Source organism: Adiantum capillus-veneris, chromosome 15, assembly GCF_014529385.1.
Source record: "Adiantum capillus-veneris isolate H3 chromosome 15, ASM1452938v2, whole genome shotgun sequence".
NCBI classification, from domain to species: Eukaryota; Viridiplantae; Streptophyta; class Polypodiopsida; order Polypodiales; family Pteridaceae; genus Adiantum; species Adiantum capillus-veneris.
In genome coordinates this window covers 77,597,384-77,611,984 of record NC_140945.1, presented here as the reverse complement: position 1 = coordinate 77,611,984, position 14,601 = coordinate 77,597,384, and the positions used below count along the sequence as shown (strand labels likewise).

General features: G+C 39.2%; 2 protein-coding genes across 3 annotated transcripts; both read left to right on the top strand.

Annotated features, from left to right (window-relative positions):
- Nucleotides 1-8,279: 8,279 nt before the first annotated feature.
- Nucleotides 8,280-10,469, top strand: LOC147440939 (uncharacterized). Its single transcript, XM_086482735.1, has 4 exons — nucleotides 8,280-8,484; nucleotides 9,075-9,987; nucleotides 10,151-10,228; nucleotides 10,331-10,469. The coding sequence occupies exons 1-4, from the start codon at nucleotides 8,480-8,482 to the stop codon at nucleotides 10,379-10,381; spliced, it is 1,047 nt and encodes a 348-aa protein (XP_086338861.1). The 5' UTR covers nucleotides 8,280-8,479; the 3' UTR covers nucleotides 10,382-10,469.
- LOC147440938 (uncharacterized) lies at nucleotides 10,456-12,829 on the top strand. 2 transcript variants are annotated; one of them, XR_015184294.1, is made up of 4 exons: nucleotides 10,456-10,595; nucleotides 10,727-10,838; nucleotides 10,953-11,133; nucleotides 11,772-12,829. XR_015184294.1 is itself a non-coding variant. In XM_086482736.1 (3 exons), the coding sequence occupies exons 1-3, from the start codon at nucleotides 10,482-10,484 to the stop codon at nucleotides 11,003-11,005; spliced, it is 279 nt and encodes a 92-aa protein (XP_086338862.1). In that variant the 5' UTR covers nucleotides 10,456-10,481; the 3' UTR covers nucleotides 11,006-12,826. The 2 variants fall into 2 exon arrangements, 1 of the variants encoding a protein (XP_086338862.1); XM_086482736.1 differs by having other exon boundaries at nucleotides 10,953-12,826.
- The last annotated feature ends 1,772 nt before the right edge of the window (nucleotides 12,830-14,601 follow it).

Here is a 14,601-nt window from a genome sequence, read left to right as displayed (position 1 = left end):
TAATAAGCTAAAAATTAGATTTCTTTGTAATTATATGTTTATACTTACAGAAAGTCTTATTGTTTTTTTCTGCAGAATTCGACAGATACGTTGCTTGGATGCGATGAGACGTCAGATTAGTCGAGCCAATCTAGCCGTAGCCAGATAGCACTATTTTTCTTTTCTTATAGCATGTATAATGAGATGATGTGTGTATGCCATTTTTGTAACTATTGGTCAACGTTATATTTTCTCAATAATGACAATTGTGTTGTAACTATTACATTTTGGTCAAAGCTTAACAATCAAGTGATTTTGCATATGATGTGTATAATTTTGTTAGTGTATTACTTTTGTCAATTACTTTTGTCGAGATACTTTTGTCAGTTTTGCATCCTTATTTTGAAACTTTATGTCCAATATGGTTGATGGGGTGGCACACAATGCCCTGCCACCAAATAATTTTATTCTCGACGTCGCTATATACGTCTCTCTTTTTGGTCCTGCACCATCTCTATATGCGTCACTAAATTGGGAATGGTAGATACACTATATGCGTCACTATATGTGTTGCTATATGCATCTCTATATAGCAACACATATAGCGACGTTCTCTTTGTGACGTTTTTAGTGACGCTTATAGTGATGCCGGGGGAAAAATATCCCCGTGTATTTTTGTTGCTACACCCGTCACAAGTGTAAAGAATCTCTTGTAGTGTCAATGTGGGATCTCTACTCAGGGTATGGTCAATTTCAGCTTGCATTGCAATAGAAAGCAGAGACTTGACAACCATGAGGACACCTTTAGGTTTGGTAAGAATTTATACTGTGCCACAAGGAGCAACCAACTCGGTTGCACATATGATGAATGGGATGAATAATGTCTTACATGACTTTATTCCTCAAAACAATGCTTTTCATTGATGATTTTCCTATCAAAGGATGTGAAGAAAGTGATAAAGATGAAGCTTTGGATCTCAGGGGATGTCACAGGTTTGTGACAAATTACATAAATGATTGTGATAATTTTTTGTCTAGGTTGGAAGAAGTGAATCTTACTTTGTCAAGGAAAAAGTCTATGTTTGGTGTCAATGAAGTGCTCATTGTGGGGCACTATGTGCGGGCCATATGGTAGGAAAACTTGTCCAACAAAGGTAGATGCCATCCAAAGAATGAAAGAAACATGCAATAGCATCAGTGAAGTTAGAAGTTTTTTGGGAGCATGTGTCTTTTATGTTATTTGGATTCCACATTATGCACATGTAGCTGATCCTCTTTATCAATTGCTTAGAAAGAATCAAAAGTTTAAATGGACAGAAGCACATGTAAAAGCCAAGAAAAAGCTAAAGGAGTTGCTCCAATCAACACCAGCTTTGAGAAAGATAGACTATGAGTGCAAAAGGCCAGCAATTGTGACAGTAGACACCAATCCTACAGGAATTGGATGGGAAATAAACCAAGATGATGATGAAGGACACATGTATGTGGTGAGATCTGGAGCAAAGGTATTGAGTGCTCACCAAAGAAACTATCCACATATAAAGAAAGAATTATGGAGTATGATTACAACCTTGAAAAATGGGAAAGAGTACCTAATTGGTGCATATGTGGTTGTAGAAACAAATTGTCTACCACTTCTTGGGATGATTATAAGTTGCTCAATGCCAGGCATTGCTATGTTGCGATGGATTACCTACATTAAGTCCTTAAATCTCGAGTTTAAGCACATTGCAAGTAAAGACAATACAATGGTAGATATGCTATCAACGGCAAGGTATGAAGATGAGTCACAGATGATTGACGAGGGAGATGATGTGGGCACAAAGTTCTATTTTATCTCTCATGTCAAAGGTAACAATGTCTGCATGCTTAATCCACTTGAATTTTTCTTAAAAGAGATTTATGAAGGTGATTGGATTCTTATTTGAAGCTACTTGAGTACTCTAATAAAACATGATGATTAGTCTAAAGAAGAATTCAAGAGGATACACAGGAAATCATATGAGTACTTTGTGAGGGATGGTTACTTGTGGAAGCATCCTAAACAAAGGGGTGTTACACCACAAAGGGTTATATGTAAAAAATAGAGTCAAGTAAATCTCATGCAACAGTTTCATGAGAGTCTATGGGCTGGACACAGGGGTGTGTTAGCAACCTTCTCCAAGTTGAAAGAAAAATACTGGTGGAAGGGTATGTATAAAGATGTATCTCAATTCGTAGAGTCGTGTGTAACTTGTAAAATGTATTCAAATGTCCAACATCGTGATGGGTTACAACCTACATATCCACTAGGCATGCACTATAAATGGGTTGTGGATCTATTCACAATGCCTTTAGGACTTTGCCATATGAGATACTTAGTTCTTGCACGAAAGGACCTAACTAACACACTTTCTCTTACTAAAGCTTATAACTTTGAAAAGAGTGAAAGAGGGCATCCTCCCATCATCAAAGCTCTGGCCAAGGCTTGCAAAGGAAGAGTAGGTGAGTGGCCAAAATTGTTGCTATATGCTTTATGGGCTAATCGTACAACACATAGCTCAGTAAATGGCTATGTGCCTGCGGAACTAATGTATGGTCAAAATCCAGTGATGCCAATTGAAGATACAATTCCCACATGAAATGCACTACTTTGGCAAGACATGCTTAACAAGGAAGATCTCCTTGCATTGCATTGCATGTAAGGCAACTAGAGAGAAGAACTGAAGACATTGAGACTGTAAAAGAGCAACTAAAAAATGCAAGGTTGAAAAACAAGGACTACTTTGATAAGTGACATCAGCTCAGGAGTAGAGCAATTGACAAAGGTGACTAGGTTTTAGTGTATGATAGTAGTCTTGATAACCAGCACACAATCATGTGTAAGTTCTCAAAAAGATGGTTTGGACCGTATGTTGTAAAGCATGTGCATGAAAATGCTACTTACTATTTGTCTGAACTAGATGGTACATAAGTAAAGGTTCCCATTGCAAAAAAAAGGATCAAAGTGTTTAAGAGAAGAGGAGACAGTGATCCATAGGATATTGAGGAGGAGGAAGAGCAAAACACAGGTAAAGATCAAAGTGAAGATGAAGCATTGGAAGCTATCAATGAAGATGAAATCATGGAAGATCTACAAGAAAATTGAAACTACAAAAAATCATATGTGGCACATACCAGAGGATGTGCAGGTTTAGAGGGGGTGGATGTCGTACTATGACATGTACATAGTGGAAACAAATGCTACAAGATCTATCTTGCAACTTTTTAGATACATAAGTATATTTCCTATAATGTACATATACATATCTAAGTATAATAAAGTTTTCTATCTCATCCTATTATTGATCTCAAGGGTAACATATTCTTACTTCACTGTTAGAAAGTACTACGGGAAAAAATGTCAATAGCTCCGCCTCTTTAACTTGGAGGCAAAAAACATCGATTCTTTCTTTGTACTATCTATAATCTCAATATCATCTCACACCCTAGCTAGATCATATATTTAGGGTAACTTCCAATATATATATATATATATATTCTATGTATTTTTCTTATATTTTCTTTTAATAGCTACCAGGAAGGAACCAAATCCTAGTGGGACATTATCTTGCATGATTTTCAAAGATACACCTATTTTAATGCATTATTTCAAGGTTGCTTACAAAACTTTGTCAAGGAGCAATGTCATGCTTTAATATTGCATGATGTGTCCATTGGAATCAAATGAAAATCTAGGCTAAGGGGATCACAAGAAGACTTTTATTGCAAAAAATGTACCCTATTTTGATGATTTTTTAACACAAGGTTCCAATCCGAATTGAAAAAAGTATATAAAATAGGGGTCCTCGCTTATGAGCTAAATTTTTTGCCCCTAGTTTTATTTTTTTATTTGGATCCATGATTGAGGAGATATGATCAAGATGGTGGACCTCAGTCTGCGCACATCATGCAAGGACAATGCATTTCAAACTTTGTCAGTTCATGTTCACACTAGCTCTTCTCTTTCTTGTGTAACCCCTCTGCGCACATCATGCAAGGACAATGCATTTAAAACTTTGTCAGTTCATGTTCACACTAGCTCTTCTCTTTCTTGTGTAACCCTTGGGGGTTCCCTTTACCTAAAAAAGGGAACCTCTTCTTCCTTATGAGGTAGTGAGAGGATTGATGCCTAAATGTACTTAGCCGTAAACATAAGTTTAAGCCTACACTTGTTTCTTGAAGAAGACTATCCAATCTTGTAAACAATCCTTGTAAGATCAATTCCAACAAAAGAAGGACTTGACGTTGGTGCATCATTCAAGGTTGGAAGTCTTCCCTTTTCTTCTCTCTCCATCATGGCGAATAAATCTTGAAGGGTTATCAAACAACTGTGTTTTTTATTTGTGATTTTGTTGGTTTCTTGATGTTTTACTTTTCATCTCTAGCCCAACCCTTACCTCTATCTCTATATCCAAATCTCTTCTCTAACCTAGATATTATCCACTTCTAATTATACATCTATCCTTATCTCTATCTCTATGTCCATCTCTGTTGTGTCCTAATTACTGAGGCATTCAAGCTACAACACTCCGCCAAAACTATGATCAACCTTCTTGGAGAGCTATGCTAATACACAAGGTGAGTAACCATACCGTTACATTCTAACAAATCTCTCTCACTCTTAGAAGCTCGTTCTCTCTATAAACTCTAGGTTTTCCTTGCTATAGGTACATCTCTCCCCACAGTATCCTTATTGCCTACGGGAAAGAATAGAGCTTGGGAGGGAAACTTCTCTTCTCTTTACTTCTCTCATATCTACATTTTACACATACTAGAGTTATGTTAGATGAATAATCCACATGATGTGAATTTCTATCGCTTCCACTCTGCGCGATCTATTACAATTAACATATAGATTAGCCGTAAAATACGCTTTCAACAACGTATAGTGTTTCTCTTTGCCTTAGAAAGGCTCAATGACATACTGCTTTCACTGAATGTCATCATACTACCTCTTCTAGACTATAACTTTTTCTTTTGATATAAGTGTAGTTATCTTGCTATGAACCAAGAGGATTTGTACACACAATTAACCCCAATCACTACACAAAACATTTATATCATAGTAAGCACTAAACTACAATTCCAAAGAAAAACTCGTAGCTTGTTTGGTCGGCAAAGGTAGAATACCATTATTCATCTATTAACCCTTTTATCCTACCCATGATAAGATACAACCAAAGCCTTAACGTTTTCATCTTTGTGTTGTTTTGATTTTATCTTTTGTGTTCTTTCTTTGTGTGTGTGAGTGCAAGAGAGAGAGAGAGAGAGAATGGGGCTTCCTTGACTGGAGTACCTACCAAACTCTAGACTGGCATTTATGGCATAACTCCTTCATATAGTTTTTGGAGTTACCTCACAAATTCCCACAAGATACTTTCCTAGCAAGACCAGAAACTTCTCGATAACGTATTGTATGGTTGGCACCATCACTTAGGTGGATACATCTGCTGAGATGATTAAACATAGTAGGAATAAGAAACATGAGGTGAGATTTATGCATATAGGATAGGGAAGTCGATCAGAAATAAATCTCTTAGGATTGGCTCTATTGTATTTTGTGAGTAGCATCTTTTCATATGGTGTATTAAGAATGTGCCTACTATGTTCGCTTAACAAGCCTCCAAGGCTGTGGGAGTGAAGAATTGGAGAGATGTGTAGAGGTTGGAGAGGGTTGGAGAAGCACACGAGTACATCATGGTAGAAGAAGCTCTTGTACACACAATAATAATTGAGAAGAATTTTATTGACCATAGCTTTTACATATTTAAAGAGACTAAGTTTTCCAATCACCATGACTACATGCCCCTAGGGTGGTCACTTTTCAAAATATGTATCATATCACGTGAGTTAACAGGAGAGTATTGTTAATTATTCAAAATGTATACTTTTCTGTGTAAGTTAGAGGGGGGTGGGGTTTTTAAAAAATAGGCATGTAGTGTATTATAGTTTATACGTTGAGGTATTATTAATAACCTCTTGAACGCACGTGATATAGGGACCTTTTGATAAGTGACTACCTCGGGCTATATGCATGTAATCCTAGCCGGTGAGTTAGTGCAAGATTTAAGAGGTGGTTTATATAGTGGAGTGCAGTTGATTAAGTGTTATCCACTTTGATATAGGGGCTAACACAAGTCTAACGTGGTTGCAGATAGTTCAAGTTCTGTAAATTACGGTTTGTCTCCCCTTAGAGTGATGCCTTTTATCCTTGAATTTTATCCTTCTATGAAGGATTAACCAAATTATAAGAGATTACACTGTTGAGATGGATTCAGAAACACTATTTGAAGCGTGTCTTGTGCAATGAAGGGGGCTTAGCCTATCATAGAGCAAGTGTCTACCCTTTTACACTTTATTGTCTAAAAGTAGGAAAAAACAACTCCAACTGTTGACAAAGTAAGATTCGTAGCAACACCAAGTGGTGTAGCACTTTGTTCATCATCCTGTTTATCTTTGACCCAATTCACCTTCTACTTGTTCTCATAAAAATAGTTGCATTCATTTATGGTTAGTTCTGCCACAAATGGAACATTTGACTTGAGTTTTATCTTGACTATGATTGAATGTATTGAGAGTAGCATCAAGGTGATCTCTAAGGTTGCATTGCAAGAGCCGCAAACTGTTATTAACTTCTTCCAAAGATGCATGGATGTTGGAATTCACATCAACCACACTTGGAAAATTGAGATCATCAAATTTCTCCATGGTAGTATCTATATTTTCGTATTCACGCAAATCCTGTATACTCTTGAGGAGAGCTATGCTAATATCATCTTCTTCTACTTTGACACAAAGTCTAAATCAACATGAGACTTTGCATATATTAATATGAGTTGAGGGTTGCACCTTTCTTTATGATGAGAGTAAAATTTTAAATCTATAAAGTAATATTCACATTAACCATTTGGGCACCAAATAACTTGTCCAATTCGTACCACGCAACATCTAGCATATCATCTCCATAATATGATGGATACAGTCGTTGCTAAGTACAAGGGCAATGATTGCAAAAGCTTTCTCATCCAATTTAAGCCATTGCAAATCAACCCTTAGTTCATAGCCATTGCGTTGTATGATTGACAATACTCCACATATTATCGTGCATAAGGTGGTATTTAAGTTTTACCTACCAAGTGTGAAAATTGGACACACATCAAACTTCTCTAGTTTCAACAAAAGAATTTTGGTTGATGATGCCATCAAATTGGCCACACTGTAGATAAACAATATTATTTGATTATTTCACAAATAAATTGTCATTGATGAATCCGTAAAGGGCCTCTTACATGAATTCAAAAAATTACCTCTTATGAAAGTTGACTTTCAAAACTCTGAATATAGATAATTTTTTGACGTATACTAGTCTTTAGGTAGTTAAATTCAACCATGTAGAATATTTAACAATTTTGTAAATCTATGGAAACTCATAGATGACAACAATATGAATTCAACAGAGCGTGAGTTGTAGAACAACATCCACATAATCATTTTGTTGATAGCTTACCATAGAACCCGAATTTGAGAGCGTGGCAGAGTCAGAAATTGTCGAGGAGACCTTACGCTTAAGAGCAGGCTGATTTTCCGGCTTTCCTCTCTACATGAGGTTCTTCCCATGGGTAGGTTGTTTCATCGAAGCTAGATAAGCACATCACCATGTTGGCTTAGCAAGCCTCCAAGGTCGAGGGACATGAAGAAGTGGAGAGAGGTGCAAAGGTTAGAAAAGAGCACGAGTAAAGTAATAGAGAAGAAGCTCTCCTACCTCCTCTGTGGAGTAGTGCCACCGTGCATGTGTTGATAATAAGTGAACTCAATTTGAACCCAACCTTGGAGTGGGTTAAGGTTGAGTTGCACCAGGGTGTAGCAGGGGGTAAGAAGAAAACAGTCTCACCCTCTGGTCGCACGTGCAGATTTGTAGAGAGAAAGCTATAGAATAAGCGAAGATATGGCAAAAAGCAAGGTCCCTCATTGGGCATAGCTAAAGAGAGCTACACTTCTACATTATTGTCCTAAACTATAGCTTATTCTCGCGGCTAGAGAGACTTCTACATTATTTTCCTAAAATTTAGCTTATCCCCTTCATTTCTGCAGGGGCTTCTACAATCTGGCAGAGAAAATCGCATTTTTTAAAATTGGGCTCCTTCCTCCCCGCACTTCCCCATTGCCATTGGGTGTGACTCGGCTCTTAGTGTGAGCATCGTGTGTTCTTGTGCCTTATGAAAGGGGCCTGGGGGCTGAAGGAATTAGTAGTGAAACGAGTAGTTACAACTTACGAATCGCAATCCACCCCAGGGAGTCAAAAGTTGTCGTGGTCACCAAATATATTGCTTCGCCATCTCCTTCAACAAGCTAGCACTCTCCCGCGTTGATACACACACAGAGAGAGAGAGAGAGAGAGAGAGAGAGAGTGTTCCTCGTCCCGTTTCTGCTCGCGTTCTCCTCATTCAGTGTGCGCTGAGCTCTTCAACATTCGCTCGCCATGAGGTATGTATTCTGATCTTTCTCCTCAATTGATGTTAGCGTTCTCCTCTCTCTCTCTCTCTCTCTCTCTCTCTCTGCATGTGTAATGTCTCCCACCTCTGGTGATGCGATTTGTGTGTGTGTGTGTGTGTGTGTGTGTGTGTGTGTGTGTGTGTGTGATTTCTCCTTGCCTTCTCATAATTCTCATTTTGGTTTTATCGTTCCGATTATAGCTTTTGGATATTCTGCTACAGAACGTGTTGGTCTGCCTTCAAATCTGTCATGAGGGGCTTGCTAGTCGACGTGGTGGTCTTTGCTTTCTGTTTTGGAAGATTGTTGCTTTCATATTTTCTGTAGCGTACTTTCTGTTTGTTGCACTCTTACTGCATCCAAATTTGGTAATGTCTGTTTGTGTTTGTCGCTCAATGTAGGTTTTTCTGTGTTTCTGATTGCGCCTTTGGAGTTTGTTCTCGGTCCTGCTTAATCTTTCCACAAGGCCCTGCTTTTGCTTCCCCCTATTCATTGTGGGTGTCGGACACTCTCGTTGTAAATTTGATTGTTAATTCTTTCATCACCCCTGACTACTACTATTTCCCCTTTCATAAACCATACAGAGACGAGGTGTTGGTTTTGTCCCTTTCCGGAGACAGAAGTAAGACATGCTTCTATCTTGGCGAACCAGATGATGCTCTTTTCCACTCAAGCAGGAAGCCTGAAGTCTTCTATATAAAGAGATCATCGCATGGCTCGGGTATGAGGAGAGATTTGAAGCCAGAAGAAGAAGAAGAAAAAGAAGGCACTGATTCAGCAGAAAAGATGGAGACAGAGGTCTTGAGAAGACAAGAACTCTTCACGGCTTCACCGTTGGCGGTAGAACAGCATGAAAGAACTGGTGGCGAAGCATTTAACAAACATATGTTGTCTCTCCACCAAACACAAGTAGTTGCCCCACCGCTTCAGTGGGGCAACCTGAAGGGAAGCAGATGCAGTCGCAGACCCAATTCCAAACCTCATGGTTTGGTTGATGAATCTAAAACAGTGCAAGTTGAGGCTGTCAAAGGTCCTTCAACAACTCTCTATAGCAGTGCTGCTTTGGAAGAAAATCTAAGCCCTAAAAATGCAATAGTGAGAAAGAGAGACCACCCCTATTCTTCCCCTGCCAGTGCGACAGAACATGGAGACTTAGAACAGGAGGACAGAAGGGAGAAACTCTTACGAAGGTCAGATTCAACGGAAGGGAAAAAGGGACTCTCTGTACAGGTAGTAAAGAGAGGCTCCTTGCATGCTTCTCAACAGGCAAGTCAGCAGCGAGAGAGTTTGCCTGTAACTCGTAGCTCGCTTGGAAAGAGAGTGGCATCACCAGACAATTTTCCAGCTGCTTCTATTGATGGACTGAAAGGCAGTGGAGCCAAATTTTCCCTCTCACTGTCTCGGAAAGAAATAGAGGAGGATTTTCTAAAGTTAAAATGCAGCAGGCATACAAAACGGCCAAGACGCAGACCCCGAGTACCAGAGAAGAATGTTCTTGTAAGTCTCATCATTCTGCTTTTCTGGTGCTTTGTGTTGGTTCCTGCTTGTCTCATTCTATATGCATTTGAAACAGTTTACTAAGCTGTTCTCTATCTTGCACGTTTTGCTTCACTTTTAACATGCTTCTTATGTAGTTAAATATATGGTTTTGCCTTTTCAGTACTGCACTCCAGGAAATCGGCTTTCTAATGTGTGTTATGCCCGGTATATTGTGAAGGAGAAGAAATGCGTTAAAGAGGTAAGGCTGACATTAATCAAGGCCCTGTAGTCTATTTACATGTTGGGTCCTTTTTGGTAAAGTGGAATAAACCATTTCCCATTTGCATTTGCTTTTGCTCAGAAACCCAGGGGCTTGAAGGCAATGCAGAGTCTTGATTCAGATTCCGAATGATGGCTAAGCTGTAGAGGACCTATTTGCTTTTCTTGTGCATATTGCTACATTGATGAGCTATCATAACCTTGATTGCCATAAAAGATGGTGAGGAGCCTGGATGGTGGCTCACAGTAGTGCTAGAACTTGGTGGGATTGGCTCGTGAATGGCGGCCCACCTCTTACAAATTGTAGATCAATACCATTTGTTTCTGGGATCTTCTTGTGCTTAATGGTATGTTTTAGGACCCCAAATTTAAACTCTTTGCAAGAGCATCCCATGGTGTACAAATCCTTATATTAGTAATCGAGTTGCAAAAATTTGGGAATTTTAACTTTTTTGTCCGGGTTTGTGCTGATGTCCAGCATAGCTGTCCTTCATCAGCTCAACACATGATTCTAAAATTCATGGACGTTGTGTGCATGCCGATTCTTGATTGGGAATGCGGCAATGCAACAACCTGGTGCCTCATTGAAGGTATGGTTACACGGATAAGAACTGAATTTTTGATGTGATTGTTTTTTTCAGATTGATTAGCATTACCTGTGCTAACCATTGAGCTAAGCTGAAAGCATCATTGTGATATCTCAGATGTTGTCACTGTGGCTTGGCTCCATGGTGGTTTCGGCACGTGGGGAATTTAAAAGTCCACTTTGAACATAATGAACATTCTGGGGTAATTGGTGGTGGCCTTAAAAGGCTGCCTTTTCTCCATTCTGGTATTGCTGTTATTGGCGCTGGCGGATAAGAACTGGCATTGATACATTTATAGGTCTGTAGGCTTTTATTTTGCTGTTGTAGTTGTGGTTCATGCTCTTCTGGGGATAATCACATTTAAAGTCATTTGAAAACATTAACAGACATTTGATTAAAAAAATCCTGACTCTCAATCAAGAAATCTGTCAATCCTCTATATGTAAATTGGATGATGTAAAACTTGAAACAATAGTATGGGATTAGTCCCATGTATTTTGATTGTATGTCTGGGTTTGAATCAAGCTTGGAGTCTTGCTTTCACACCCGTATGTGCTTGATGTTTGATTCATGCATGAAAGAGTTATGTTCTTGAGGAAATCAATCCATTGAATTCTTCTCGAAAGTACTTTTCTGATGTGTTGAGGTTAAGCTTGTTTTTTTAACGTTTTCTTTATCATGACGTAATTTATTATCATGCGTGCACTAAGGTTATAATTATATTAACTGGTTGCAGCATAGAATCATGACTGGGGTTTGTGCAGTCTCAAAGGCATGGGTGAGTCTAGACTCTTGTCATGGTACCCTGTGTACGAGCATGATTGAGAATGTTTTCTCAAATGTTACTGTGCTCAGTGTTTTCACAGCTTGACTTGACCCAAATGTTTATTTATTAAATTTTCATCAACTCTTACTCTTGTTTCTTTGTGATTGCAGCATGGATTCCTGGTCTTGGAGTAGGTTTGTAGAAGATTGAAAGTGTTCGTGTGTTTTGTGACCTTTTACGCACTGCGTTTTTGCACGAGATTGTATGCTGTGCCCTTGTTCAAATTGAGTTTTTGCTCACTTTAACATGACTAATTTTGTGGTTGCAGAGCATGGACTCCTGCATCACGGTGGGGTCTGTGTGGGGCAGTTCTTATGCTTACTCCACGAATCAACAACATTCACCTTATTAAGTTAGCAGTGGTGTTCAAATTGCTGGTTTTTTGAAAAAATCTCTTTCTGTTCTGTTGCTTGGTTAGTTTGAGCTTTGCTTGTCATAATGAAATGACTTGGTGGCGGTTCTAGTGTCGAAAGCATTGTTTTGGTGTCTAATTAAGGCTGTAGTGAAGTGGTAAAGCCTTAAAGAAATTGTAGACTACTGTATAAAGTTTGTTGATTAGTGAGCTACACGGCAAATTTAGCAATGTCAAAACTTTTTCATGCATCATCTTATGTAGGCCATTGTGACTAGGGTAGAAGAGCCAATACAGAGAAGTTGAGATTGCATATGACAGTTCTTGAGCTTTTACAGATAATTTCGGCCTGCAGGGGGTGCAAAAGATGCGAAACAAGAAGGGCTTTCAGGCGGTATGAGCGGCTCCCCCTGAAGTCTGGCTTGTAGCTTCTACGGCACATTGGCATGAACCTGATGCAAAATGGGACTGCCAAAGGGTTTGAGACACAGGCCCGCCAGTTCTGAGGCAGCTGTGATCCGTATTTGAACCTTGATCCGACAGATGAAAGACAGCTAAGCTACCATTAGCCAGCAGCTCAAGCGCGCTTCTGACTCTTTCTTTTTTTTTGGGGGGGGGGGGGGCACAGAGTCACATCCGCATCCTTGAGACTGTTTGTAAGACCCAATCTCTCTAGCATTTTGTTGTTTCATGGAAAGGCTATTCCAATTTGAGTTCTATGCAGTCATTTAAAGTGCCTCTAGACTTATTTGGAAGTACACACTTTCGGTAGCACGAATTACGGAAGTTCTTATAAACTTACAGAAGAAGATTTAGAAATTTTCTCATGTAGGAAAACGGAGTCTTTTTCATATGATGCATAACATCATGAGCTTCTGCTCGAGAGGCACCGCATACCTAGCTAGGTATGCAGTGCCTCCCTCACAGAAGCTCACAATGTGGGAATTATTGTGAGAATTTGTCCAAAACTTCTTGTGTAATTAGCCATGCTACCAATGCTACAGCAGGTCAATAGGTGGTGTTTGTTAATAGTTCTCTGACAGTCGTTTTGAGATTAAGCTGCGGCTGGGTGATCAAGCACACACTCGTTTCAGAAGCTTTGTAGAGGTTGTCAGATCAGACATAGAAGATGCATAAGTAGTAATATCTTTGTGTGCAGGGCCTTTCTACAGGACGTTGGTGCCTTTTGACCTTACCTTAGCTAATCACTGTATGCCAGTAGAATATTTAGCTGTTGTAAGTAATTTTCCGTCCTGAGGATATCGTACAAACTTAAAGGTGTATTGTATTGAGTTTTTGTCTTGTCGAAAGGACCTAACCGTATTTTAAGGGAATCCTCGTTAGGGTAGAGGGGCCAGTATAGAGACACCTAACTTGAAGGGCTTGGATCTTTCTCCTCCGAACTCAATTTTCATCAATGGGTAGCTCATACTAATCATATCTAATGAAGGGCTTTTAGACGAATATATATATATTTTTTGATGCGGCCTAAAGGTTACAGTCATTTGCGCAATCTTGTGTATCAAAAAGAGGGGCCAAAAGGGAGATGAACGTAGGGTTGAAAAGGAGCAATAGGCGCCATGCGGGTTTGAGCCCAGGCATTGTCCAGTAGAAAAGCTTTATTTCAAATCAGCTAGCCATAAAATCTTTGTAGCTTCCATTGTGATATTCAAATCAGATTGTTTGACATTGTGATGTCTTGATTGTCTTCAAATCCATTGTGATATCCCAACCGTGTACCCCTAGTAAATACAACTTAGGGTAGAGGTGCCAGTAAAAAGCAAGCCCCCAAAAGAAAGACGGATTGACCCCCAATAATAGATAGATTTCTTTGTGATGGGATATTCATCTAAAGCTTCCATGTTAAAATCCTAAACCCTAAATGCTATGGTTTAACGTTATGACGTACAAGGTCTTTGGCAAGGATCATGATGGGAAGGTAGTGTGTCTTGATTGTCTTACATAGATATATTGTAGCTTTTATGTTAAAATCCTAAATCCTAAATGCTATGGTTTAACCCTAAATGCTATGGTTTAACGCTATGACATACAAGGCCTTTGGCAAGGATCATGCCACGGTGTTGAATAGTAATGGTAGTACCCTCTTCTAGTGCCATCTTTATGGGGGATTTGCTATGAAGCGTGCGTGGGCTAGTAGATCTTGGCCGCGTACATTGTATCCCTAAAATTTGGATGCGTAACTCTGACCTGTTTCGCAATAGGAAAGCGACCTCTTCTAGTGCCATCTTTATGGGGGATTTGCTATGAAGCATGGGCTTGTAGATTTTTGCCGCGTACATTGTATCCCTAAATTCTGGATGTGTTACTCTGACCTATTTCACAATAGGAAAGCGACCTATATCAAGTTGGGGAGCTTGTAGGTGAAAAACTGAAATTTCACCAAGCAAGTGAAGGAATGGGGGGCTAAGGCTTTCATCCAAAGGAATTGCCTCTGTGATAGAGAGACATGTAGAAGATGCGATTATTGTTGGAATTTGGGTTACAGATTGAACAATTGTTGCATTAGCAATAGGTCCTTCCTCTTCAATCCTTGGACATTTGGAGCAGTCTTTTTGTTTATTTTTTCC

Bases quoted from the DNA above. Each gene is read 5' to 3' on its own strand.
- LOC147440939 (XM_086482735.1), top strand. The intron at 9,988-10,150 runs GTAAGTCTCATC...TTGCCTTTTCAG, and splicing joins TACCAGAGAAGAATGTTCTT to TACTGCACTCCAGGAAATCG. The intron at 10,229-10,330 runs GTAAGGCTGACA...GCTTTTGCTCAG, and splicing joins AGAAGAAATGCGTTAAAGAG to AAACCCAGGGGCTTGAAGGC.
- LOC147440938 (XM_086482736.1), top strand. From the start codon at position 10,482: ATGGTGGCTCACAGTAGTGCTAGAACTTGGTGGGATTGGCTCGTGAAT. The intron at 10,596-10,726 runs GTATGTTTTAGG...GCTGATGTCCAG, and splicing joins GGATCTTCTTGTGCTTAATG to CATAGCTGTCCTTCATCAGC. The intron at 10,839-10,952 runs GTATGGTTACAC...GTGATATCTCAG, and splicing joins AACCTGGTGCCTCATTGAAG to ATGTTGTCACTGTGGCTTGG.